The sequence below is a fragment of the Lampetra planeri genome, chromosome 58, assembly GCF_965212315.1.
Source record: "Lampetra planeri chromosome 58, kcLamPlan1.2.h2, whole genome shotgun sequence".
Taxonomy (NCBI): Eukaryota; Metazoa; Chordata; class Hyperoartia; order Petromyzontiformes; family Petromyzontidae; genus Lampetra; species Lampetra planeri.
In genome coordinates this window covers 2707276-2732690 of record NC_136164.1, presented here as the reverse complement: position 1 = coordinate 2732690, position 25415 = coordinate 2707276, and the positions used below count along the sequence as shown (strand labels likewise).

General features: G+C 50.0%; 1 protein-coding gene across 1 annotated transcript in view; it reads right to left on the bottom strand.

Moving 5' to 3' along the window:
* Positions 1 to 25096, bottom strand: part of LOC144736023 (xaa-Pro aminopeptidase 2-like) — a 49273-nt gene extending 24177 nt beyond the window's left edge. Inside the window, exons 1-6 of the mRNA XM_078618660.1 lie at positions 24875 to 25096; positions 19148 to 19266; positions 16459 to 16575; positions 15566 to 15629; positions 2107 to 2208; positions 1203 to 1289 (exon numbers count right to left, since the gene is read on the bottom strand). Coding sequence (XP_078474786.1) covers positions 1203 to 1289; positions 2107 to 2208; positions 15566 to 15629; positions 16459 to 16575; positions 19148 to 19266; positions 24875 to 24932 — 547 coding nt within the window. The 5' untranslated portion in view covers positions 24933 to 25096. The remainder of the gene's footprint in view (positions 1 to 1202; positions 1290 to 2106; positions 2209 to 15565; positions 15630 to 16458; positions 16576 to 19147; positions 19267 to 24874) is intronic.
* Between the last annotated feature and the right edge of the window lie 319 nt (positions 25097 to 25415).

Sequence of the window (25415 nt, the reverse complement as noted above, 5' to 3'; positions counted from 1 at the left end):
CTTCCTATATCAGCCTCTCCATTAGAAGAAGTACAAACATTTGTTTACACATTCCATCAGCATCACGGCCATCTGGCAGTGCATTTATTGAGCAGCATTGTTTTAGTACTAGGGTCGGCAACCAAAATAGCCAGAAGAGCTTTTTTTTCGAATTCGGTAACAAAAACCCCACAATATTTCAAGAGCCGCAATGCATGTGGATACAAGATGGTGGTCCTTAATACATAACGCCACTAAGCAGTCCTGAAAGAGCCACCGCATGCGCGTACAGAGCCGCAGGTTGGCGACTCCTGGTTGAGTACAAGAAAATTCTGCATCGGAGGTGGGCTTCCCTAATCTGGCAGATGTTAATTGGTAAGAACCCTCTCTGTTAGATGTGGATCTTGGTTCACAAACTTTATTATATTACTGTATATACACCGCAATCATAATAAGCGTCGTCGTAGAGAATATAACAAAATAACCAACTGGCTCCTCTCAATTATCCAGGGTAATGACGTGGCGGTGCTGTCCAGAGCAGCTCAGAAGCCAGGCGATGAAGTCACGGGATGGGGATAGGCCAGGGGCCCCCATTGCACTGTGGTGTTTATAATCATGCGATGCTACACACCTCTGTGTGTTGTCAAATCTACTGGTTTCTATTCTGATATTGCACACGATGATGGCAGCAGCAGCATTATGTTCAGCAGCACGATGATGCCAATGTCGAGGTTCGCTGCTGCTAGCCACGATGAGAGGGGCTGCAGCAGAGCGAGAGTTCGTGTTGTGTTGCTGTTTGTCCTCCACCTTTGAAGGAGCGCAGACTGCAGTGGTTTACTATCTAATGTAAACTATATGTATAGAGCACCTTCACTCAAGGTGGTTGACATAGCCCAGAAAAGGGTGAGAGAACAATAGATTGGTTTATATGGCAGGGGCGTACTACAAGGACTGAGGAATGAGCGAGAGCGAAAGAGGGTAGTTAGGGATCATGCAAGGGTAGGGGAGGGACGGTAAGGAGTGGAGAGGCGAGGGGAGGGAAGAGGAGGGGAATGAGCAGGAGATAAGAGGTGATGCTTCACAAGAGGAACGGAATGAGATTAAGGAGGGGGGAATGATTCATGTCGACTCGACTGCTGGCGGAACACAGCAGCGAGGTCACCACACCCGGCAGCAGGCCCAGCGAGCTCTTGAGGACGGATCCTCCACGCAGCGCGACTCACTGATGGAGAGGACGAATGGGTCCACTCCCACACGGCCTCCCTTCGTCGTCAACTCGAGGATCCACTTCACGACGTCGGAGGTTCCACCTGAAATTCAAGAGAGTGCGCAGATGCGCTCCCACCTACTCCCTCACAGCCTTGCATTTGTTGAGTTGCTTGCAATAATGATATATCACGGTTGCTGAATACAGCCCCAAAGGACCAAAAACGCCAAACACTGCACAATGTATCGTGCTGAACAGCACTTTCTGCACAAATGTATTGTGCGTTCCAGAATTGGATTGCGGTTTTCGGGGTCATTCTATATTCTATTGAGGATATACATGCAATAAAATAAGCCAACCATGCTAATCGGAGGTGCGGGGCTATGGTGTGCCTCCCCGGTGGTTACCATTGTGCACCCAGCAGCAATAGGAGCAATCGAACCGTGTGTTGGTCATGTTGTGTATAAATCGAGAATCTAAATCAGGACCATGTTGAGCAGCGCATCAAAAATATGCACACACAAAAAATCCTTCACAAAATGAATGTTTCTCGAATGAGGTGGCGTGACCTGACCCAGGGTTCGGGTAGAGATTGGTGCGATTGCTCGCGAGACACCTTTTGATGTCTTGCAAGAGGTGTTGCATTTCAGCATCACCACCATACTACTACAAAACAAGTTGCCAAAGGGATGTGGGGCTCAGTGGTGTTCAGTACATATTGCTCTCGTCTACACTGCCTCCACATGAACGCTTCGTGCCTTCACCAAGCCGCACAGACCAGCATGGTGAAGCATGCACAAGCAACGGCCATAACAGACAATTAGGCATGAGGAGGTTTTCATCCAGCAGTGACCTGACATAACTTTGCATTACTATTGTTGCTGTTGTTGCTGCTGCTGTTGTTGCTGTTGGTGTTCTACCTTTGTGCAGTTGCCAGTTACAGTCCATCTGCCTCTCGGCTTGAATCCAGTACCGGCTGTCGGTCCACAGTCCGGCTTTTGTCTTGGCCACCACGGCTATCCCTGCTCGAGGAACCAGGGAGGAAGCAGAGACAGCACCGCGCTCACTCGGTTCAATGGAAAATGCGTTTATCGCTGCATCATTATGGGCATAAATGCTCTTTATATGTGTATTTTATTAATAATATTAATAATCATTTACATTTGTAAGGCACATTTTATCTATTGATCCCAATGTGGCGTCTATAGAACGCAGGAAATAAACAGAAGTAGGGTAAATGGACAGAACGAGGTGTGGGCTAAATGCCAATTTAAAAATGTGAGTTTTTATGACCGAAAAATATTTATTGAGCGACTCTGATTGCCTTATTAGCAAAGGCAAAGCGTGTTCCAAATTTCAGGAACTGCACAGTGGCAGAATCGTGATCAGCCCAGGAACGGAGCCTTGACCTTGGAGTTCTTAGAAGGAAATCCGAAGATCTCAGGGACCTCGTTGGAGAGTCAACAGGGATCATCAGTTCCTGCAGTATATTGCTCATTTACCCAGGCAAGCCTCACTGAGTCTCAAGACTCTTTCAGGAGGGTCCTGCCACATTTTAGCAGCAGGAGGTAGTGCTGATGTGTGTGTATAATCCCAATTAAGTAATTTCCAGTTAATGTTTCAGCATTGAAATGTTTCAGCATTTAGATGTTTGCCTTGTGCCAGATATGGCCAGTCATGGTGGACGGACTGATCAGGATGTTTTAGCTTAGCCAAATTGATGAAATTTGTTTCAAGTAAAGCCACATCTTTGCTTCCACATAGAAAAAAATGAAATCTAAGTTTTTGACCGTTGGGCCCTGTAAATTTGGGAGGCAAAAGTTTTTTCTAAGTTGATAGTGTAACGTTTTGGAATATTGTTCATTGTGCCTCCTTTCCAGTAGCTTGGTTTCACAAAATGTCAACTTCGGGTTTTTGACCCCTGACATTTTGAAGAAAAAAACCCATCACCACGGACCATCCAAGAGGCCCCCTAATTCTTCTGGCGTACAGCAAGTGTGTGTATGTTTATATTTATGTAATGTAGTAACTCGGCGGGAGACGACTTCACGGGTAACACACTCTTTATTTTATCAAACTTGGTTACAGGTGACTAACACCTACTTGTATCTCGGGTGACAAACACCCACTTAGCTACTTGGCGACTAACGCCCACTGAGCTACTCGGATGACCAACATCCACTTAGTACTCGGGTGACAAACACCCACTTAGCTACTTGGCGACTAACGCCCACTGAGCTACTCGGATGACCAACATCCACTTAGCTACTCGGCGACTAACGCCACTGGGCTACTCGGATGACCAACATCCACTTAGTACTCGGGTGACAACCACCCACTTAGCTACTTGGCGACTAACGCCCACTGAGCTACTCGGATGACCAACATCCACTTAGCTACTCGGCGACTAACGCCACTGAGCTACTCGGATGACTAACATCCACTTAGCTACTCGGCGACTAACGCCACTGAGCTACTCGGATGACTAACATCCACTTAGCTACTCGGCGACTAACGCCACTGAGCTACTCGGATGACCAACATCCACTTAGCGACTAAGTCTTCAGCTCCGTCTTCGGGTCTTCAACTGGGTAACTCTCCCCGAGTGCTCTCGCGCGTCCCCCTTTATACCCCACCTGCGGACGTCGCTGCGAGCACCCACTTATTCGACCAATCGCCGGGCGCTGGCTACGATCCTCTTTTCCCACATCTCATCGTGCCTCACCACTCACGCCGCGCCGCCCCGTCATCTGTCACTCCCGGCGCGCGCGTCCACACCACGCCCACAACGCGTGCCCAACCCCGCACCCCGCGCCGCCCCGTGATCCATCACTGTCACAGTCGGCGCACGTCAATACCACCACTACATCACCCCCTACCACATAGCTCGCAGCCGCCCCGGCTGCTACAAAAATATACAAACCCTCTGTTGTATCCTAAGCCTTCTTCCAAACTTGATATTTTTATATATTATCTTTTTACTTGATATATAATGAATGAAAACACCCCAAAAAGCAGCAGGCTGCAAAAACCAGGTGTTGTTAAGTAATGAACTGGAGGAGGGCTAGGATGACAGAATTTGCAACCTTGCTTCAAGGAAGGAGGGGGCCTGATGAACGGGCATATGTCACCCGTGCAGGCGGCAGAGACAGTGGGAGAGTCAGCCAGACATAATTAAGGCAAAAAGCCAACCATCCTGCATGGTTTTAAGGAATTAAATTATTAAATCCAGGGTGAGTGGTCAAATGAAGTGGGTCAGCAACGCTGTGTGCACAGGGGAGGGAGCTGATTAACAACCCTGCCCGGCTGAACTGTGAGGGGGCCTTTGACCTGAAATTAAGAATAACACTCCCAGAGCAGAAGGTTGGATGACCACAGTGAGACGAATAAGAGCGTTGTATATCAAGGATGCAGACTCAGCTGAATAACAAGGCTGCGGAGGTTACCAGGAGTTCGTGTTCGCCTAGTTAAGTCGAAAAGCTCAATTATTCTGTATTGCTATTAAAGCAACGTTAAAATCAGAATTTAACAACAGGGTAGGCTAAAGTTATTGATATTCACACCCACTCCAATTAAACCAGGCCACAAGTTACGCCTACTGAACCATCACCATCATTAAGTCAATATGAAATGTTATTTCCATACTTTAAAATACAACTCGACCCAAAGCATATGACAATCAGAACCTTCCTAAGTCAAAATTGAATCGCACCCAGACAGGAGCGAATAGTCGATATAAGGTTGAAGAGGGTATGAACAATAAGAGCGCGGCGAACTGCAAACGTAAGCAAAAGCCGGGAACGACACCAACCCAGCGACACCAGCCAGCAACAGCGAGTCGGGCTTCGACAGGCCATAAAAGTAGGAATAATAACTGTCGGGGTCAGGGGACATCAGAAAAAGCAAGCAGACAAAAACCAGAACTGACTCCAAGGTTCAACCGCCCTCACCTACAAGGAGTGACGGAAATTAATGAGGCCTTGAGTTAACGGCGTCAGCTGGACAGCAACAACACCGGCGAGCAGAGACAGAGTGAGGCAAAGACTGCCAGTCTATGAAATACAACTTCATGTCAGTAAAGCCCTGACCAAGTTAAGTTAAAAACATCACGATACATAATATCGTACATAACATCAATGTTAACGCTATTCACCGTCAACTATATTCCGCTTATATAACCATGCAGACACCAAGGAATACGAATTCCTAGGATCAAGAAACTTACCCCTTAACCTAAGATATCGGAAAGAAATTAATAATAATAAGCCTATGCATGAAAGACAAAAGTAAAACTTATGAAAAGCCAGGATAGCGGGATAAATCACCACTAGGTCGAAATAAAATACATAATAAAATAGCGATGTTAAACCCAGGGTCGGAGAGAAAGGGAGATCCCGGCCGTCTTTGTATCCCCGCAGCGCGGGATGGGAGTGTGTATGTGCTCGGGGAGGCACCTCCACTTGGGTCAAGCACCACGATGGGAAACGACACACCTTAGGCTACATACAGAATCATAACTGGGAAATGGTAAGGGACAAGTGTTAATTTAAAACTTTTTAACCATGTCTTTGTGTGCTGTGAGGATCGGAGGGAGTGTGCCCCTCCCTCCAGGTCGTGCAACACGGACAGACCCGCCTGTGAGACGATTTGTAACGTCTGTGTTTTGGTTCATGAAGGAGGCCAGACAAGAGATAATATTGCACCCAGACAGAGAGACGACTTCGAGGCAATTTGTAACATCTGATTGTTTGCTCATGGATTTTATGGAGGGAGTATGACAACGGAAATACCATGGGTGATGCACACAAGGACACACGGACGTACGGACACACACATGAACACACCTACACACGGACAGATCCTGACACAGTAAATCAAAAGAAAACCCCGCCTTGTGGGCAGGACCCAAAGGGATTTTTCGGCATAAAAGAAAGGACCCTGAGCATTGGAAACCAGTTCGACCAGGAGTCAACTCATCACGAGCTCGACCGAGCGGGTCGGCTCTGGAGCGAGCTCGACCGGAAGGGTCGGCTCGACTCATCAGCCGAGTTCGACCAGGAGTCAACTCATCACGAGTTCGACCAGCGGGTCGGCTCCGGAGCGAGCTCGACCGAGCGGGTCGGCTCGACTCATCTTCAGCTCGACCGAGCGGGTCGACTCAAGGGCGAGCTGCGACTAACGGGTCGGCTCGACTCTTCAGCTTCTGGGACTCAGCCGAGTTCAGACGGCTCTCGGGGCTCGACTCAAGCGGCTCCCCATCTCCTCTGCAGGCGGGCAAGACCCGCTTGACAGCTCAACTCGGCCGCGACAGCCAACCTCTGCCGAGTCGGCGGTTTCCCTGCTGCCGCGAGAATCGCGGTTTGGCGACGACGCTGCGAGCGAGCTGTGGGCGCCACCTACCGACCGGGTTCCGAATTACGACAGCGTGTCAACGGACATCCGAACCAAATTCACCACGGCGACAGAGGAGCGACTAATACGTATGACGCGCACCGCCCCCTCACCACACGACCACCCGGCGTCTGTTTGACATAAAGAACCGACTCCGAACACTGACTATTGAAGACAACTCTTACCACTCAAACCCACTCGAACCCATAAGCCATCCGTGGCTGTGAAGAAAAACTCGAGACCGAGTGATGGCCATCCGTCATTTATAAGAGTATTATCTTTAATATTTAGTGGACTGTACTCTTAATCGCTTAAATTCCCAGCAGATCTTCGGAAAAGGAGCGCCGTTGCAGGCCTTTACTCCGAGCATTCTGTTGTCAGATAACCTGCCGATGTATCTGTTGAGATTGGTGCCTTTAAGAATAATAACTGTTTTTGATTGTGTTTTATCGCCGTATAATCTTTCAAGTATAATCATTCATTAACGTTAAGGTTTTCTTAGCATAGTATTTGCATGTTTTAACGACTCTCTCTCACTAACAACCATCGCGTTACGCGGGATCCATGTGCCGTTGTCAAGTGAAATCAGACAATCATTGATGATACTGTATTGATGCCGTGTTGACGTTCCGGGATTGAGAGTTCGCATACTATATCATAGTTGAGGTTGAATTAATAATAAATTGATTAATACAGAAGTGGTTGTGTGATTCTTTCCTGAAGTCTATGCATAAGATCTGCTTCTGCGTTGAGATCTGAACTTGGTGACCTTAATAAACACACTAAAACATACTCAGTAAATGTTAAAGCGATAACGGGGCGAACCGGGGACCTAAATAAGCGAGAATGAGACGAACCTAGACAACGAGGCCGAGTTAATCTAAGTTAATCTTGTATACTTACACCACACCTGCATAACTGCATACGATTAATTGCCTTATTCCGATCGATAACCCACCCTCGTCACCGAGGCGGGGTCTGGTTATCATAACGACTTGCATTATCATAATTACACCCACTCGCATAATTACTACAATTACCTCTCGAATTGGCATAATTAAATGTGCATAATTACATAAATTAACATATTTCCGGATAATTACACATTTGGCCAAATTTCAATTGATTATTATTATTTTCACTGAATATTCATAACCCACATATACAACATAATAATTTCACCCACGCACGCATACAACATATCAAAATTTTCACACCCAACATATACAACACCTCCCTGTGTGCCCCGTAACACAACACAACAACAAGAACAACAACTAAGCTAACAACACAACACGACGCGAACACCACCATCCGCAACCCTCAACCAATGCCACCGCGACAATAGAACAATATATACAAACCGGCGAGTGACAATAGCAATGTGTATACAAAAAAAATAAATGGAAATTTTTTTTTTTTCTTTCGACTCGTGCAGTGTCCCCTTTTCTCCCGAGCGTCCCTACAACGGGACATTACCCCGGCAGAGGGGAACACCGGGCGAGCTCGGTGTAGAGCACAAAAAAACCGTCCTCATGAAAATTGTTGAGACCTAGCCCGAGTCCGCCTTGCCGGTCCGTCGTACGGCACCAGACGCGGTTGAACGTCCGGTGGTGCCGGCGGTTCAGGAAGACATCGGCCAGGCATCGAGGACTCGTGCGTGCCCCGGGGTTCAGGCTCTCGACGGTCAGCAGCCGTCAAGCCCGAGGCACCTGGGGGTGGGTCAGGTGGAGACACGTGAGGATCAGCCTGCGACACCTCCCTCCCCGAGTCGACGGTCACATCACACGCCCGGTCGTCACGGCACAGAACGGGGTCACACGGTGCCGCATAGGGCTTCAGTCGGGAGGGGTGCACATACCAACGGCGTTTCCCCCATTTAATCTGTATACTCTGGGGCCGTGCAACCCGCACAATTTCCACCGGTCCCCTCCAAGGTCTCAACAACTTGGGGGACGTAGCCAACGGTGCATGTGGACAATGCAGCCAGGCCTTATCGCCTGGTTTCCAATCATGCGTATGCACCCTCCGCTCATGCAATTTCTCGTTTGCAATTTGCCGCGACCGCGAATTCAACCTTGCCCCCTCCCGCGCTTCAGTCAATTTGGCGATATTAAATTTGATGTGGTCTGCCAATTTAGATTTTGCACGTGGCTGGGAAATCCCCAGTTGGACGTCCATGGCCGGATCGGCCTCCCGCCCATACATAAGAAAAAATGGGGAAAACCCTGTCGCCGCATGAGGGGCCATTCGATAGGCCGCGAGTACCCCCGGCACCTGTAAGTCCCAATCAACCTGATCGTCGCAGACCTGTTGGCACAACATAGACGTAATCGTTCTGTTCAGACGCTCAACCATCCCGTCAGTCTGCGGGTGGTAGGGGGAAGTACGCACTTTCTTTGTACCCAACAGGTCGCACACCTCGCGCAACAAAACGCTCGAAAAATTCTTCCCTTGATCCGTCAGCAAGCGTTCGGGGGCGCCCTTGTCCAACACATAACCCTGGACAAAGGCGTCCGCCACCGCCGCAGCCGACTGGTTGGCGAGCGGCCATGCCATAGGCCATCGGGTGAAGTATTCCACGCCAACCAGCAGGAACCTATTTCCCCTTGGTGTAACCGGAAAGGGCCCCAAGATGTCCAACGCTACCAATTCGTTTATACGCGAAACCTGAATGGATTGCAGCGGTGGATTAGCTGCCAATGGTGGCGGTTTCCTTTTGGCGCACCCTACGCATCCCTTAAGAATATTCGCCACGTCGTTACCCATCCCCGGCCAATAATAGTCTCGCTGGATTAGGGCGAGCGTTTTGTGAAAACCCAGATGCATGAGCCGTTCATGAGCTGCCAGAACAACCCTACCCCGCATAGCAACAGGCACAACGAGCACGTGACGCCGGGACATGTTGTCCCACCTCATCAACAGGCCCTGTCTGCATACCCAGGAACCGACCCGCGCCTCCCCTTGTTCGGGAGCGCCAACTTTCCGACGCAGCGTAAGTAGGGAGCTGTCGGACATCTGGAGGCGGCCCCACTCAATGAGGGGCAACGACAACAGCGAATCCCTCCCCGTGGGGGCGTCCTCTCCCGGGGTGTCAGTGGCGGCGAGCGCAACTCCCGGGGTGCCGGCGACCGGGGGTTGATCCCAACAAACATGTGCAGTCCGTACACGGCGGCAACCGCGACAAGGCGTCCGCGTTTGAGTGCCGCAACCCCTTGCGGTAAATCGTCGTGAATTGGTAGTCTTGAAGGACCTCCAACCATCGGGACAATTGGCCCGATGGCTGCGCCACGCGCATAGCGTATTGTAGAGCCGCATGGTCCGTCCGGACCGTAAAATGACGGCCGTAAAGATACGGCCTGAATTGCTGTGTAAAAAACACAATGGCTAACAATTCACGACGAGTTACGCAATAGCGTTGTTCCGCGGGGGAAAGAACCCTACTACCGTAGGCGACCACCCGTTCAACCCCCCCGACCAACTGTGAGAGCACCCCCCCGATACCCGTATTGCTGGCGTCCGTGTCAAGCAAAAACGGTTGTGTGAAATCGGGGTAACACAAGGGGGGAGCCTGCACCAAAGCGTCACGGAGGGAGCAGAACGCATCCTCCTCCTCTGCCCCCCAGTGAAACCTCACACCCTTAGCCGTCAAAGCGTGCAGGGGCTTGGCTATGGTGGCAAATTGCTTGACAAAACGACGGTAATAGGAGGCAAAACCAATGAAACTACGAACCTCCGTGACCGAGGTTGGCGTTGGCCATGAGCTGACGCAATGCGTCTTAGCAGGGTCCGTCGAGATCCCTGAACGACTCACGATATGGCCCAAATACCTGACCGATTCCCGAAGCAGAAAACATTTAGCCGGTTTAAATTTAAGCTTAGCGGAACGCATCCTGAGGAACACCGCTCTCAGTCGCTGGAGGTGCTCCTCGAAAGTCCGACTAAAGACGATAATATCGTCAAGATAAATCAAACAGGTATCCCATTGGAGGCCCGACAAAACCAATTCCATGAGTCTCTGGAACGTGGCGGGAGCGGAATGTAAGCCCATGGGCAAACGGTTGATATCAAAAAGGCCCCCAGGTGTCCGGAAAGCAGTTTTAGGTTTAGACTCGTTATCGAGTGGCAATTGCCAAAATCCAGAAAGCAGATCGAGTGTGGAAAAAAACTGCGCTCCCGCCAAGGCATCCAGCGACTCATCCATCCTGGGGAGCGGATACGCATCCGCCATCGAGATTTTGTTTAAGCGGCGGAAATCGACACAAAACCGCAAGGACCCGTCCTGTTTCTTTACTAGGACAATAGGAGCACCCCACGGACTAGAAGAGGGCGAAATGATATCGGCCGCCAACATATCATTAACCGCCGATTGCACATGTTCCTTCTCGGCCGGGCTGAGCCGGAAGGGATTCTGGCGAATAGGGGCCGCGTCCCCTGTAGCTATGTGGTGGCGCAACAGGTCAGTGCAGCCGATATCGTACTTATGTTTGCTGAACACGTCAGCAAACTCGATGAGCAAACCCCTCAATGCTCCCAATTGCACCCCGGACAAGTTAGCAGAACCCGCACACAGCGAGTCCAACCACTCAGTCCCCTCATCACTTTGAGGATGCGACTCGACAGTAAAATCTGCTTGAGCCACGAGCCGTTCCTCAACGAGCAGCGGCGCGGCGTGAGCCAGCACCGTTCCCTGCGCAATTACGGCCGGCCGCGACCCCGTATTCAGGACCATTACGAACGGCTCACTGTCCCCTCTCACCACGGTTTGAGCAACCGCTAAGTCGAGGCCCTTACTGGCTCTGTTTGACGGCCCCAACAGCACCCCCTGTGCCTCCGCACCCACCTCGAGTGGCTTCCTGAACCGAAGGGGTACTAACATTTGCGATCCCGGGGGTACCCGTACAGTGTGAGTCGCCAGCGCCTGCACCGTCGCACAAACCGTGCGCACTTTGATAGGGCTCGACAAGAAGGCAACCCGCCGACCTGACGGAAGCTCTATGCAGGCCTGATCAATAAGAATTTTGATGGGCATTTTTGACAAAAAGTCCGTACCTAGCAAACAGGGAACGGCCAGCGATGATGATACAAAAATAGGGCCCGCTAATTTAATGTCCCCAATGCAAATAGTCGCCCGAATCTGGCCGATGATCCCCAGGGATCCCCCATTCGCCGCATAAAATGGCACGTCTACTGGCAGAAGGGGTCTACTTTGGACGGGAAGAATGTTATAAATAAGGTCCGAGATGATGGTGGCCGACGCACCCGTGTCAACAAGCACCCGGACCTCAACCCCGTCAATGAACCCCGTTACCACGGACGACCCGGCTGACGCAGCCACGATCCTGTGGGCCAATTCGGACCACTCGACTGCTTGCGGGCCGCGTACGGACCCCCCTCGCCGAATTGAACCCCCGGCACCCAGCCGCGAACCCCCCACCGCGAAGCAGCGACCCGAATGTGCCGTGTTTGTGGACCGAACGTGTGAGGTGCCGCGACTTGCCGGGTTTTGTTGGGATGACTTGTGGCCCTGGTCGTCGTCCCGACGTGGTCCTGCGGCGCGCGGACGCGGGGCCCGGCACCCGGCTGCGACGTGACCCCGAAGGCCGCAGTTGTAGCAGACGACGGACGTCGTAGGTTTCGGTTGCTCCAGCTTGCGGGGCGAACGTGTGGGCGAACGACCTCCCGTTCTCCACTCCCCCGGACACGATGCAGCGAAGCCCCGCTCCTGCACCGCAGCTGGCTGAGGTTCGGCGATCGTGGCGGCCAGTGCCGCATTCCCCGGCCATTTGCAGACGACCCCCGGCTTGCGTTTGAGGACCTCGTACGCGTGAATGCTCGTGGCGATCGCCAGGGAGCAGATCTCCATCTCGTCTGCCACGTTGATGGGGACCCCCAACTCGTGGGCCAACACCAGCAGCTGCTCCGTCACCATGGCGTCCTTCCCCTCCTTATCCATGCGGGGAAAAGCCGCGTCCGCCAAGGCGAGCAGTGCCGTGCGGTAGGCTAGCGTCGTTTCCCCAGCCACCTTCTGCCGATCGTAGAACTGGTGGCGGCACGTGGAGGGCGGCCCGAACACCTTCGCCATCAGGTGTAGTGCGGCCTGGAGCGTAGAGCGGGACGACCTTGCAGCAGATGTGAAGGCTGCAAGCGCGTCGTCGTCAAGCATCGCTGGCAACGCACGCAGGGCAGTGGTGTCGGACCACCCCGACATCTCCTGATGAGCGAGGAACCTTCGTTGGAAGGCTCCCCAGTCGCCCCCATCCGCCTTGAACGCCGACAGCGCGGGCAATCTTTGCTGGAGGACCCGATCGTCGTCGACGTCGGAGAGATTTTCCCGCGCTCCGCTGGAGTTGTGTAAAATGTCGGCTCGGTCGTCAGGCGCAAAATAGAGGGCTCCGGCGCGCGCCGATGACGTGGGCTGCGCTGCGCGGAGGTGTCCGGCCACGTGGCGTCCGTCTTTCCCGCCAATCGGTGGCGGCCCCCCAAAAACGGCGGCAACTTCCAGACTTTTGGCGCGAAGCGCCCTTTGGCGGGAATCCTCCACCGTCGCTTCCTCCACGACCCCCGCAGCCGTTTTTCCGCTCGCCGGAACGGAGATGTCGGCCAAGACAGCGGCGGCGGCGAGTAGCAACTCCGCCAACCGGGCGTGCGCGTCCTGGAGGCCGGTGTCGGAGGCAAGCGGAGCGTCGGCCATCACCGCGAAGTGCTGCATCGGCGGCAACTCCTCGTCCTCTACTCCCGAGGTCGGTGTCCCCGGTACGCCGTCGTCATCCCGACCTCGCTCGTGGGTACGGGTAGTCTTCCTTGTGTCCATACTTCTTGAAGACAGGTTTACTTCTGACGCCAGTTGTAATGTAGTAACTCGGCGGGAGACGACTTCACGGGTAACACACTCTTTATTTTATCAAACTTGGTTACAGGTGACTAACACCTACTTGTATCTCGGGTGACAAACACCCACTTAGCTACTTGGCGACTAACGCCCACTGAGCTACTCGGATGACCAACATCCACTTAGTACTCGGGTGACAAACACCCACTTAGCTACTTGGCGACTAACGCCCACTGAGCTACTCGGATGACCAACATCCACTTAGCTACTCGGCGACTAACGCCACTGGGCTACTCGGATGACCAACATCCACTTAGTACTCGGGTGACAACCACCCACTTAGCTACTTGGCGACTAACGCCCACTGAGCTACTCGGATGACCAACATCCACTTAGCTACTCGGCGACTAACGCCACTGAGCTACTCGGATGACTAACATCCACTTAGCTACTCGGCGACTAACGCCACTGAGCTACTCGGATGACTAACATCCACTTAGCTACTCGGCGACTAACGCCACTGAACTACTCGGATGACCAACATCCACTTAGCGACTAAGTCTTCAGCTCCGTCTTCGGGTCTTCAACTGGGTAACTCTCCCCGAGTGCTATCGCGCGTCCCCCTTTATACCCCACCTGCGGACGTCGCTGCGAGCACCCACTTATTCGACCAATCGCCGGGCGCTGGCTACGATCCTCTTTTCCCACATCTCATCGTGCCTCACCACTCACGCCGCGCCGCCCCGTCATCTGTCACTCCCGGCGCGCGCGTCCACACCACGCCCACAACGCGTGCCCAACCCCGCACCCCGCGCCGCCCCGTGATCCATCACTGTCACAGTCGGCGCACGTCAATACCACCACTACATTTACATCAAGGTTTAAGTTTGTGAGCCATGCGTTAGCTTAGGGAGTAGCGCGACCAACATTGTCCAGTCTGCCAGAGAGCGGGAGTACAATGCGGTTGTTTGCAATCCGCTCCATTGTGTGGGTTTGGGTGGCCGCGGTCACCGCGCCGCGGCTCGTCATTCAATGTCCGGCTCGTGGCGGGCCCAGTGACCGTGCAGGCGCCGTCGTGAAGCGGCTCATGCAGCCACCGCGGTTTTCTTAGCAGATCAAAGTTGTGCAGATAAACGATGATATCACTTGGAGCGCACCTTGCGCTGCATCTCTCAAACCGGATGGAATCGCTCGTGGGTGCTTTGCAAGTCTGAGGCCAGCGAGCATCACTGGGAAACGGACCATCAGCTTCGATTCCACATTTCTGCGTGGCATGTCAGATTTCATCCGCCGCTGTGCAGTGTGTAACGGATTGCGGCTTGAATGACTGAGGCAGACGTGCATTGTTATGGACGTGATGTGATTACTAGCTGCTAGAACGGATAGCAGCTTGCATTTCATATTCCTGTGCAGAATGTCAGATTTAATTTGCCTTGGAGCAATGTATTTGTATTTGGGTTGAAATAATAGAGAACGTGTCAAATGTATGAATTCCTTCTATTTTTTTATTTTCCGATTCAGATCTTATGACGTGTACCATTTGCTATGAACGATTTAACTTTACAAATCTTCTTCAAGGATTAAAAAAAACAATCATGGTTCACCGAATTGAATAAATCCCCGAATTAAAGCCATGTCCAGCTAAGTAGCATGCATTCAATACAGGATTTGAGAGCGAATATTTGTGGTGAAAACATTCGCACCAAATTATATTTCTCAAACAATAGCAACGCTAAGAACTTTACATTTCTAGGCCAATTTAAACTGAAGCTCACTTAGGTTATATCTCATGCAAATGCGCGGCCAGTGCTAGTGTGTTATAGCTTAATAAGTTCCTGTATAGGCAAGCTAGATTGCTGTGAAAGTTGAATCGTGTTGTTGGAGAGACCTCTGGTATGTGGCAGACTACCATGGAGAAGATAATTGAAGGCCATCTGTGCTCCAGTGGTCCCATGATACATCACAGGGATTAACACACGAGAGGTTCATATCGAGTCTCTCTCGGTGAGCTGGATGTGGTAGGGATCGACCACACTAGTGGTGTCCTGCAAAATATCGATGGAGAAAAATGTATCGCCGATTGTCAATTGTGTTTAGGATTGTGCCAGAAGTGCCATTGAAGCTCTTTGCTGCATAGATGAATGTCCTGAACTCACCCGAGGAGCCAGTGAACCCAGTAATCCACGCCATGCGTGCGTCACGGGTAGCGATGTATTCACTCTGTCAAAGATAAACACAAAGATCCCCCATGTAGCTTTTAACAGGCTGAGGCAAGTGCTGTTAGCGAGTAGCACCTATGAAGGCTGTCATTGCGCCCGGCCGCCTTTGTTTCCCCAATGCTGATGTCTACACATCACACCAGGTACTCATTTTAGGGCGAGTCGACTTAGGGGCCGTCCATAAATGACGTCACGCACCTAGTGGGGGGGGTCAGACATTTCTGACGATGTTTTTGAGGACGGTTTGGTCTGGCCATGTTTGTTTGTTGTAGTACAGAGTTGGCCTGATAACTTTAATTTAAATTGTCTTATGGTTGTTACTGTTTGAATTGCATCCCACTGGGATTTTTGCACACAACGTTGAAATGCAATGTTTATTCTGGAAGACTTTGCTCTTTTTTCCAGAATGTTTCTGTTGCGTATAGTCACTTTAAGATGTTTCTTGTTCATGTTTTGTTTTGGTGCGGTTGCACCCGAGTCAAGAGCCGCATGGCTCACAAGGTTATTTCCATATATATAAAAGGCAAAGTTGTGATTATGTGTGTCTGTTCAAAATGTTTAGCGTACTTCCCGACATGCCATAAACTTGAAATTTGCCATGTGGGTACTTTTCAGACTGTACACATGCATCTCGGTCAGTCGACCCGTGGCACCTGGGTCTGCCCCGTGACCTCCTGCCAGCGGGCGTTCGACACTTCACGTGGCCTCAAGATGCACATAGCCTGGCACAAGCGTCGTGGTGACGTCACCGCCACTTAGTGGAGAATGGCGGTTGTTGTTGTGTGTATGTGAGCGCGTGTGTGTGTGGTTAACACCGCGAGCGTTGGCACCATGTGAGAGTCGGAGGCTGGGATGATGTAAACGTCCAGGTTGTAGGAGACATTGCTCATCAGCTGACGCAGACCCAGGAGGCGCTGCTGGGTGATGGTAACGGTGGGGGGCAGGAACTGCGCGGCACAGGCAGGGGGAAGAGCAGGCATCATCACTCGCACAAAGACACGGACACCCCGCATAGCCTGAAGACTGTTGAGGCAAAGATTTGTATGTAAGTTGAACTTCTTTTCCACCGTACGTAGTCAAGCATGCTAATCGGAGGTGCGAGTAGCGCCTACGAAGGCTAGCATGGCACACGAGGAAGTGGGTGCCCAGCACCATGCCCGGCCACCTTTAACTCACCGCACCAGTACTAATTTGAGGCTGAGTCTACCTAGGGGAGGCCCAGGACCGGTTCAGGTAATCATCAATGGTATTGGCCGCGAGCGGGAATCGCACTCGGTTCGCCGGGTTCGTAGCGCAGCGTGCGAACCACACCGTCACCGCTCCCCACATGCAACTCGGAGACAGGCGCACATCAGCCAGATGCACATCACGTGTCTGCTGGGCTGTGCTCCTGTGCCGTTAAACTGCATCCTGTGATTGTGTTACCCAAAGATAAACGGGAAGCCACCTCGACAATTCCTCTTCGCTCCACCAGTCGATCGCTCAATCTCCGCTGCTTCACAACGTCTGGAGCTCGCTCTCCCCCAGCCTTCCGTGCTGTTGACTCCATGCCCCCTGCTCAAGACCTTAATGCATTGTTTTATTTGCCTACAACCGGCTGCTTTCATATTTTATATATTTAAAACAGAGTTTTTTTGGCTGGCACGCAGGCAAGTCTTTCCATAAAATAAAGATTCCCTCTGTTGATGTGCAGTGCCTTGCACAGACTTTTGTCAATCCACTGCTGGATGAGTCCCCCCCCCCCCCTTCCGTGCATAGTACAACACAGAAATGGAGTCTTCTTCATTGCCCTCTGCTGCACACTACGTAGCCCCAGAGTCTATAACACCTCTTTTTCATGGTGGTTGTTTATGTTCAAACTGACTTCATTAACATTCATGCATGAACTCTATTTAGTAATTAATTTATGACGTTTTTATAAGATTACAGGTGTAATCTTATAACATTCAACAATTGTTTGTCTCCATTAATGGTTCTTGGTCGAGTTTCATAAACGATGGATTTGAGGTGACCCTACAGCAAGTAGAAATATAAATATTAATGATAGATAAAATATGAACGATAATAATAGATACTATATTTACAATAACAGATAGAATACAAAATAAAAATGTCATAATTCCAGTGGTAAAATAAATGTAATAACCTTGTGTCCTGACTTTTGGGGCACCCTGTACAACAGGCATCGTCAGGGTATGAGATCGAACCCACGTTCTCCTACATAGCAGGCGAGGGAGATACAGTTCCTCACCAGCGCGGTGCTCCAATTAAACATTATGCAAAGAGTTAGTCTCTTGTTAAAACACGGTGACCGGGAGTTGAACTCGATACTAGTTGTGAAACTGGCATTGCACCAGGCCACGCGAGGAGGCCCGTTAAGAGGCTATGACGGCTATTAGGATTTCTCGTTTTCTTTATACACTTTGTGCTATGAACGTTCATGTCAAGAGATGCAAGCAACCTCGTTTGAACTCCTAAAGCAAGCAGTGCACTACCCTGTGACACAACTAGTTCTGAAGTGATTGGCTTCGGACTGTATCTGCACTATTAAGGACAACTTTAATTGGCTGTGTCATGTGGTTTAACAACACATTTATATCTATGCGCTCTAACCCAAGAAAACCTTTATTATAGATATTTGTTGCGAAAGCCTTTTTTGTGTTAAACTGATTTATTTGGAGATCAACTTCCTTGCTACTACTCCTCCACGACATCCTCCTGAATAGAGTCACAGTCGACACCTGACCGCGTTTACACCTTGTGCTTTCCCAGATGTCCCACCTGGCCTCATTGGCCGTGGAACAGAGCCTAATAGAACGTTCCCACAGGCGAGGTTGGATGTTATGGCTTTTCAAATCAGTGTTTACAACACCGATTTATTTTTCAATCGGTGGTCCTGCTGGTTGCCACTCAGGCTCAGGCGGAAACATTTGTGAGATTATTGGGTATGGCGGTCGCAGACTCCAGGATTCAGTATTTTACGAATCTTGGCACCAAACTCAACCAGAATATATCGTTCGATCACCATGTGCAAAATATAGTCAGGTCCTGCAATTTTCATATCAGGGCTCTACGACACATTCGACCACTATTGAGTCGTGACATAGCCAACACGGTTGCGTGTAGCGTAGTATTGACAAAGCTCGATTATGGCAACTCATTCCTCTACCGGACGTTTGCCAAAAACATTACCAAACTGCAGCGTGTAAAAAAAAGAATTGGCACGTGTCGTGACGGATACTACAAGATGCGAACATGTCCGTCCAGTGCTCACCGAGCTGCATTGACTTCTGGTTGTCGAACGAATAGCCTCACTCTACACCAGTGCTTCTCAAAGCGTGCTGCCTTCTTAAGGGCTGGAGGGGAGGGGCAGGCTGCAACATGGATACCATGCATTGCAAATTTCGAATGTTAAAGGTGATCGTCAGCGCCACGTTCCAATGGGGAAAGGAGGGGGGGGGGGTACATGTGGGGTCCGCGGGTACACTGACGGGTTAAGAGCCACCGCTGTTCACTCACTGGTGGGCTGACGGTGCAGTCCCGCACGTCTTGTTCGTCTCTGGGGGCCGCAGCAACAGCCTCCACTTGCTCGTTGGCCCTGCGCTGTCTCAGCAGCAGAGACGCGTCCCCCAAGAGGGCTGTGAGTGGGAACACCACAGCATGGTGAGCTCATACGTGACTGAGTGTATGTGTGTGTATGTTGAACTTCTTTCATACATAGCCAACGGCGCTAATAGGAGGTGCGGGGGAAGGACAACAAACTTAACACAAACAAATTGTTCTTAAAAATGTGTTTTCAATGTAGATTTAGCATCAGTGGCTTCATAATATTGGAAGAGCGTTCCAAACAGCCGCAGAAGCGCATCTGAAAAGCACGCGAAGCAGTGACTGTCTTTGTTCAATGGTCAGAGTGATATGCTTTGGATCTTTTGGTAAAGTCACGTAGATATAATAATAATAAAGTGAATAAAAATAAAAGCCACAACGTTTCGATCACAACACAAGCGATCGTCTTCAGGAGGAGAGAGGGGGAAGGTCACCGAAGGCAACCGTTTTTAAAGGTTTAAAAAATAGGCGTGGCACAAGAGCTCCGGTAGCGGAACGAAGTAGGCGCGGCATATGTGACCTGGGGTAAGGTAAAAAGAAAACACAAATCAAGTCATGACTTGACCTGTGCTCCCTTGACAAGAAAACACAAATCAAGTCATGACCCAAAGTGGTTGATTACATCTTTCCAATGATTGCTGAGTTTGTACCCATCCTCTCGGTTGAAATTGTGTCCGTGTCTGTATATATGGATGGCTTCATGAACGAATCTTTGTTGATAGCCAGTGGGTTTGCAAAGTACAATCGTCTTAAAGAAATCAATTTTGTGTGATCCAGCCGCATTAAAATAATGACCAGCCACGGCAGAAGTATTGGTCCTACCGTGTTTCAAATCTGTCTTTCCCCAATGTAACTGCTGCCGAAAATACAGCTTAGTTTGTAGATGCCGGGATATTGCATGTCAGGGATCTTGTCCTTCACAGATAGGATCAGATCACGAATTTTATGTACTGTGTTAAATCGGACCTGGATCTTGTGTTTGTTCATGATTTTGGAATATTTTTGGTTACCCCTGCTATGTATGACAAGGTGATGGTTTTGATTGAATCCTCAGATGGCTCCTTCCTCACGGTTGGAGTGATGGCTTTGCGGATTGTGTGGTCAGAATATCCATTCGCCTTCAGAGCTTGGTGTATATGTTTGCGTTCACTGGTTAGGTGTTCATGGTCAGAGATACATTAAGCTCTATGGTGTAGAGTTTTCATGAGGGATTTATTCTAGGATGGATGGTGGCGGGAGTCAGGTTTTAGGTAGACATCAGTATGGGTTGCTTTCCTGTAGACAGAATGGCTCATTGAGCCATCTGGTCTCTTTTTGATTAGGACATCCAAAAAAGGTAGCATACCATCCTTTTATACCTCCATGGTGAATTTGATGACTGGGTGTATGGAATTGATGTGGTTCAGTGATTTGCGTTGTGTAATACAGAGCCTTGCCTGGAACTAACAACCATATCGAACAGCGAGAGGGTCTTTGGCAGTGGACATTTGGCAGTTTACCAGCATTGGTTCAAGCGAGCCTGGCTCAGCTGATGAGGCACTTGAATTTCAAGACTTGTCCAGAGAGTTGCCTGTACTGTATTAAATAAATGCTCATAAAAAACAATCACTCCCGAAGGGCCGCGAGGGCAATGGGATGTGTAAAAAAATATTTCCTGTTGAGGGACAACTAGGGGAAGTAGGAGAATTGTCTGTTTATTTATTTTGTCACTAAATGAATAATGCCTCGTTCCCATAATTGTGTCTTCACATAAAGTAAATTTTACACATCCCATCGGTCACACAATCTTCTGGAAGTGCATCTATAACCTGCCGCATAAGATGTTGAACGTATTGAATAAGGCCATATGCCTAGAAACAAATCAACATGAATGCGAGTCAGGTTTTGTCAGATGTCGCAAGTTTAGCCACCTTGGGCCTGGATTGTGCTTGGATGGCTGACACATTCAATGCCCTACACTCGTCGTTAAGTGGCTTGAGGAGCTACGTGGTGGGTTGCGCATGCCGGTGGAGCAACATCCGTTGTTGCACTCTACTTGGATGGCTGGCACATTCAATGCCCTACACTCGTCGTTAAGTGGCTTGAGGAGCTACGTGGTGGGTTGCGCATGCCGGTGGAGCAACATCCGTTGTTGCACTCTACTATGCTCCAACATCTATGCTCGATGAGCACCGAGGTCTAGTATGGTCAAATAACTATCACGAGCTGCACACACGCACACACTATATTTTAAAGCAAACTACGGACAGAATAATTTTCAACATTTCCATCAAGGCGTCTTGAAGGTGATTATTATTCAAGTGTCAAGTGTGCTACCTAACCAAAGTGGCCTGGTGTCATTGTTCTTACCGCTCATCAGCCGAGCTGACGTAGGTTGCATAATTGTCACGTGCATGACAATGATAATTGCTTTGCAGGCAGGAATTGACGCAGCTGACCGCATTGCATCGTGGACGTTAATTTTTGGATTCTGGTCAGCAAGCCAGTGGAGACCTACGGCTCTGGCCAGGAAGACGTCAGAGTTGCTTGAGGCAATCATCTTGTCCGAGTCATCCATGGACATGGCACGTGCTCTGGTTTAGGGTCTCTACTCTGCTTTCCAACCCAATAGTATTACAATTGCAATACAAACAATTGTATTGCAATTGTTCCAAAGAGTCGTTACCGGAAACCTCGGCCTAATACCGCATTCTCTAGACTCTGAGAATCCCCGACATTAAGACGAACCCTAAACGTGAGTTCGTTGACCATACAGTTTTACGAATATGGTCACATACCCACACTCCGACACATCTACACATTCAAAGACACACACACATATTCCCCAATATAGGATTTACAAGACTGTAGTGGCAAGCGCTGTGCGTGAGAACCTGTTAATGCCGGCACGACATACGCCAGGCCGCCTTTGTCCCCCCAATGCTGATGTTTACACATCACACCAGGTATTCATTTAAGGCAGAGTCGACTTAGGGGAGACTCAAGACAGGTTCATATATTTATCACCAATGTGTTCGTGAGCGCAGTGGGATAACCACGCACACACATCTACCACATTGTGAGACGCGCGTCGAGCTTGGCTTTAAAATACAGCAAAGAAAGTGCGTCCTGGAATGCCGAGCGGTATTATTCTGATTCAACTTTATTCGCATGTGACTGCATGTGGCGCAGTTTTCATTATTTTGGTTCAGAGAAATATTTATGTGTGGAGTTGCTATTCTCTCTCCCTGCTCTGCATGAGTTTCCTACTATAGAAAAAATAAAATCCCATCAAATGTACCTGGTATTGGCCTAAACATTCCAATACTGAAATATATCAGCTGCAAATCATTCAATTGGGATGAGACAGCAGCAGCATCGCTCCCAACTGCCACCCTCCTTAAAACGAGTCTTGAAACTGAGTGAAGCTTTCCTGGGTAAATGAGCATCATGATAAACAATAATAACCAGTTGTTATATAAGTCGCCCTCCTTGCACCCGGTCTTTGTAAACCACACTCAGTCGCACCCAAATAAAGTTGAAATATGCATTTGAAAAAAAAGCTGCAGACACCACCAATCCAGGGAATGTGCTGCATTGTTGTCAGCGTTGATGATGAACACGACGAGTCGTATTATTTGTAAAAAGACAATGGCAACAAGGGGCCTTCAAATAAGGGAAGTGGCTATATCTGCGATCAAAGTGACGCAACAGCAATCGTTCAACCTCGTCAGGTCTCGAGGTTGAGCCTGGAAAGTGCTTGGAAGGGTGACCACAATGCACAGAGAGGAAACCATCGGGGTTCGGGTGGTCACGTGGTGGACAGCAGAAATTAATTGTAGAAAAAATTTCGATGATGCTTTGCTGTTCTTCTGTCTTCCTGCACTCATATCCCCCCACCTTGACGACGCGATGAGGTACGGTCAACCAATCCTCTGCTAACCCCTATAATCCGCACGGCTTATAGTTGTTAACAGTGAATTGATATAAGGGCATTGATTAGGAGCAGAAAGGGAAATCCATTTGTAGTGGTGTTACGGGACAAACACACATCGGTTACAGCTGTAGTGGTGTTACGTGACAAACACACAGCTAGCGTGCAGTGTTCGCGAGCCGAAGACCCAGTTGAAGACTGAAGACCGGCTAGATCGACCCTGGAACTCCTCTGACCCGCAGTCCTTCTCAGGGCCGGGCAGAGCAAGCCGGCGGTGTGACCCCAGAGCTTCAGAGCCGACGTCCTTCGAAGGGCCGGGTCTGTGTGGCTGGTGGTCGGGACCTGAGCCTTGGCTGGGCCAGGTCAAGTAGCCTCCCCTAGAGCCCTTAGTGGAGGACCTAGGAGCGTAGGTAGATATGCAGATAGCCGAGGGGTGTATCCCAGTATAGTACGTGTGAAGGGGCCGTTACCCCTTCAAAAGTTGTATACGTTGCCCGTTAAAGTGATATAATAAACAGTGTTGCCTCCATTTTGCCATCTCTGTCGAGTCAGAACTCACTACATATTGAATTGAATGCTGTTCTAATGTTGTAATTGGGTCGTGCAGCCTACGTGATGTAGAGCGCACTGCTAAACGAAGAGGACGTTTTGAAAGTTCTCAGCATAAAATATTATATTTTCAAATATTACCCAATCAAATACAGAATATGTATATACCGAATTACCTCAATTATAAGACGCACCCCTGAAATTATGCCCATTGTTGATTAAGTTATGCAGATCGTACCACGAAAATAAATATCCCCCGTATAACCTTAAAGATACCTTTGGGACAAGTACTGTTCGGCCACACCTCTGCAGAACCGAACCGGCCAATACCACGCCCGACCGCGTTTCCCTTCCTCGTGGCGATGTTTACACATCACACCAGGTACTCATTTGCGGCTGAGTCTACCTAGGGGAAGCCCAGGGCCAGTTCAGATCATCATCACTGGCGTTCGCCGTGAGCGGGAATCGAACTCTGTTCGCTGGCTTCATAGCGCAGCGCGCTAACCACTACACTCCCCACGACAACAGTAACAACCGACATTGGCCACGAAGTAGCGGTGACGTCTACCACAGCTCTTGTGCCAGGCTAGGTGCACTTTGAGGCCACGTGAAGTGTCGAAGGCATGATGCTGGTAGGAAGTTACGGGTCCAACCCAGGTGCTATGGGTTGACTGACTGATATGGCAGTTGCATGACCTGCGCCACCTTGCGACGTTTTAGTCGCTCGACGCTCTGCTTGTTCTTGTGAGGGTCGCTCCTCTGCCCTCCACTCCCCACACACACACACTCCCCTACCGCATGATAAGACGCACCCCCAACTTTGTTCTGATAAAAAAAAATACAGGTGAGATGAGCTGGAGGAGACGGATGTGCGTTTTACCAAAATCATCGGATTCCTCCATTATTATTCATTTATAATGGAGGAATCCGATGAGCTGTAAAGCTCTTTTTCACAGATGTCCATTCGGGGCGGATCAGAACGTTACAACAACAAACAATACAAACACGATAGGAGTGCAGAATGCAGGCAAGATCAATACGTCGTTTAAAATATCTACACAAATAAAACTAAACAATAGTTGGATCTTACCAGGTAACGCCACAAATGATAGCTCAACAAAGTGGCTTATCACGTGGACAAGTGTGATGCGCGTGCGAGACGCGGCAGATGCGCTCACCGTGCAAGAGAAGGGCGAGGAGCAGGCAGAGTCGCCGCAGGGCGGCGTGGCCGGCCATCCCGCACGCGATCAGCGTGGTGGAGTCGAGGTTCAGCTGCGGCTGCGGCTGCTGCTACTGCCGCTGGCCCTGTGCGAACTTCTGCGGTCTTGTCAAGGCGCGTCGCAGCGCGGAGGCTGGCTGCCCCGTCTCAGAACCCACCGGGTAAATGATTACAGGAGGATCCTTGGACTCTTGCTGAGGTTGTTTTGACTTTTTTTTCCGCGCAGAATACATGGTCGAGGTCAAAGGGTAGCGATCGTATTCTCAGCCCAGTGCGTGGGGTGTGCATCGTATGTCACGCAGCCTATCGTCACACACAGTCGGTATGAGAACTCTTAGTATGTCACGCAGCCTATCATCACATAGTCGGTATGAGAACTCTTAGTATGTCACGCAGTCGATCGTCACACAGTCGGTATGATGGCTCTTAGTATGTCACGCAGCCTATCATCACAAGTCGGTATGATGGCTCTTAGTATGTCACGCAGCCTATCATCGCAC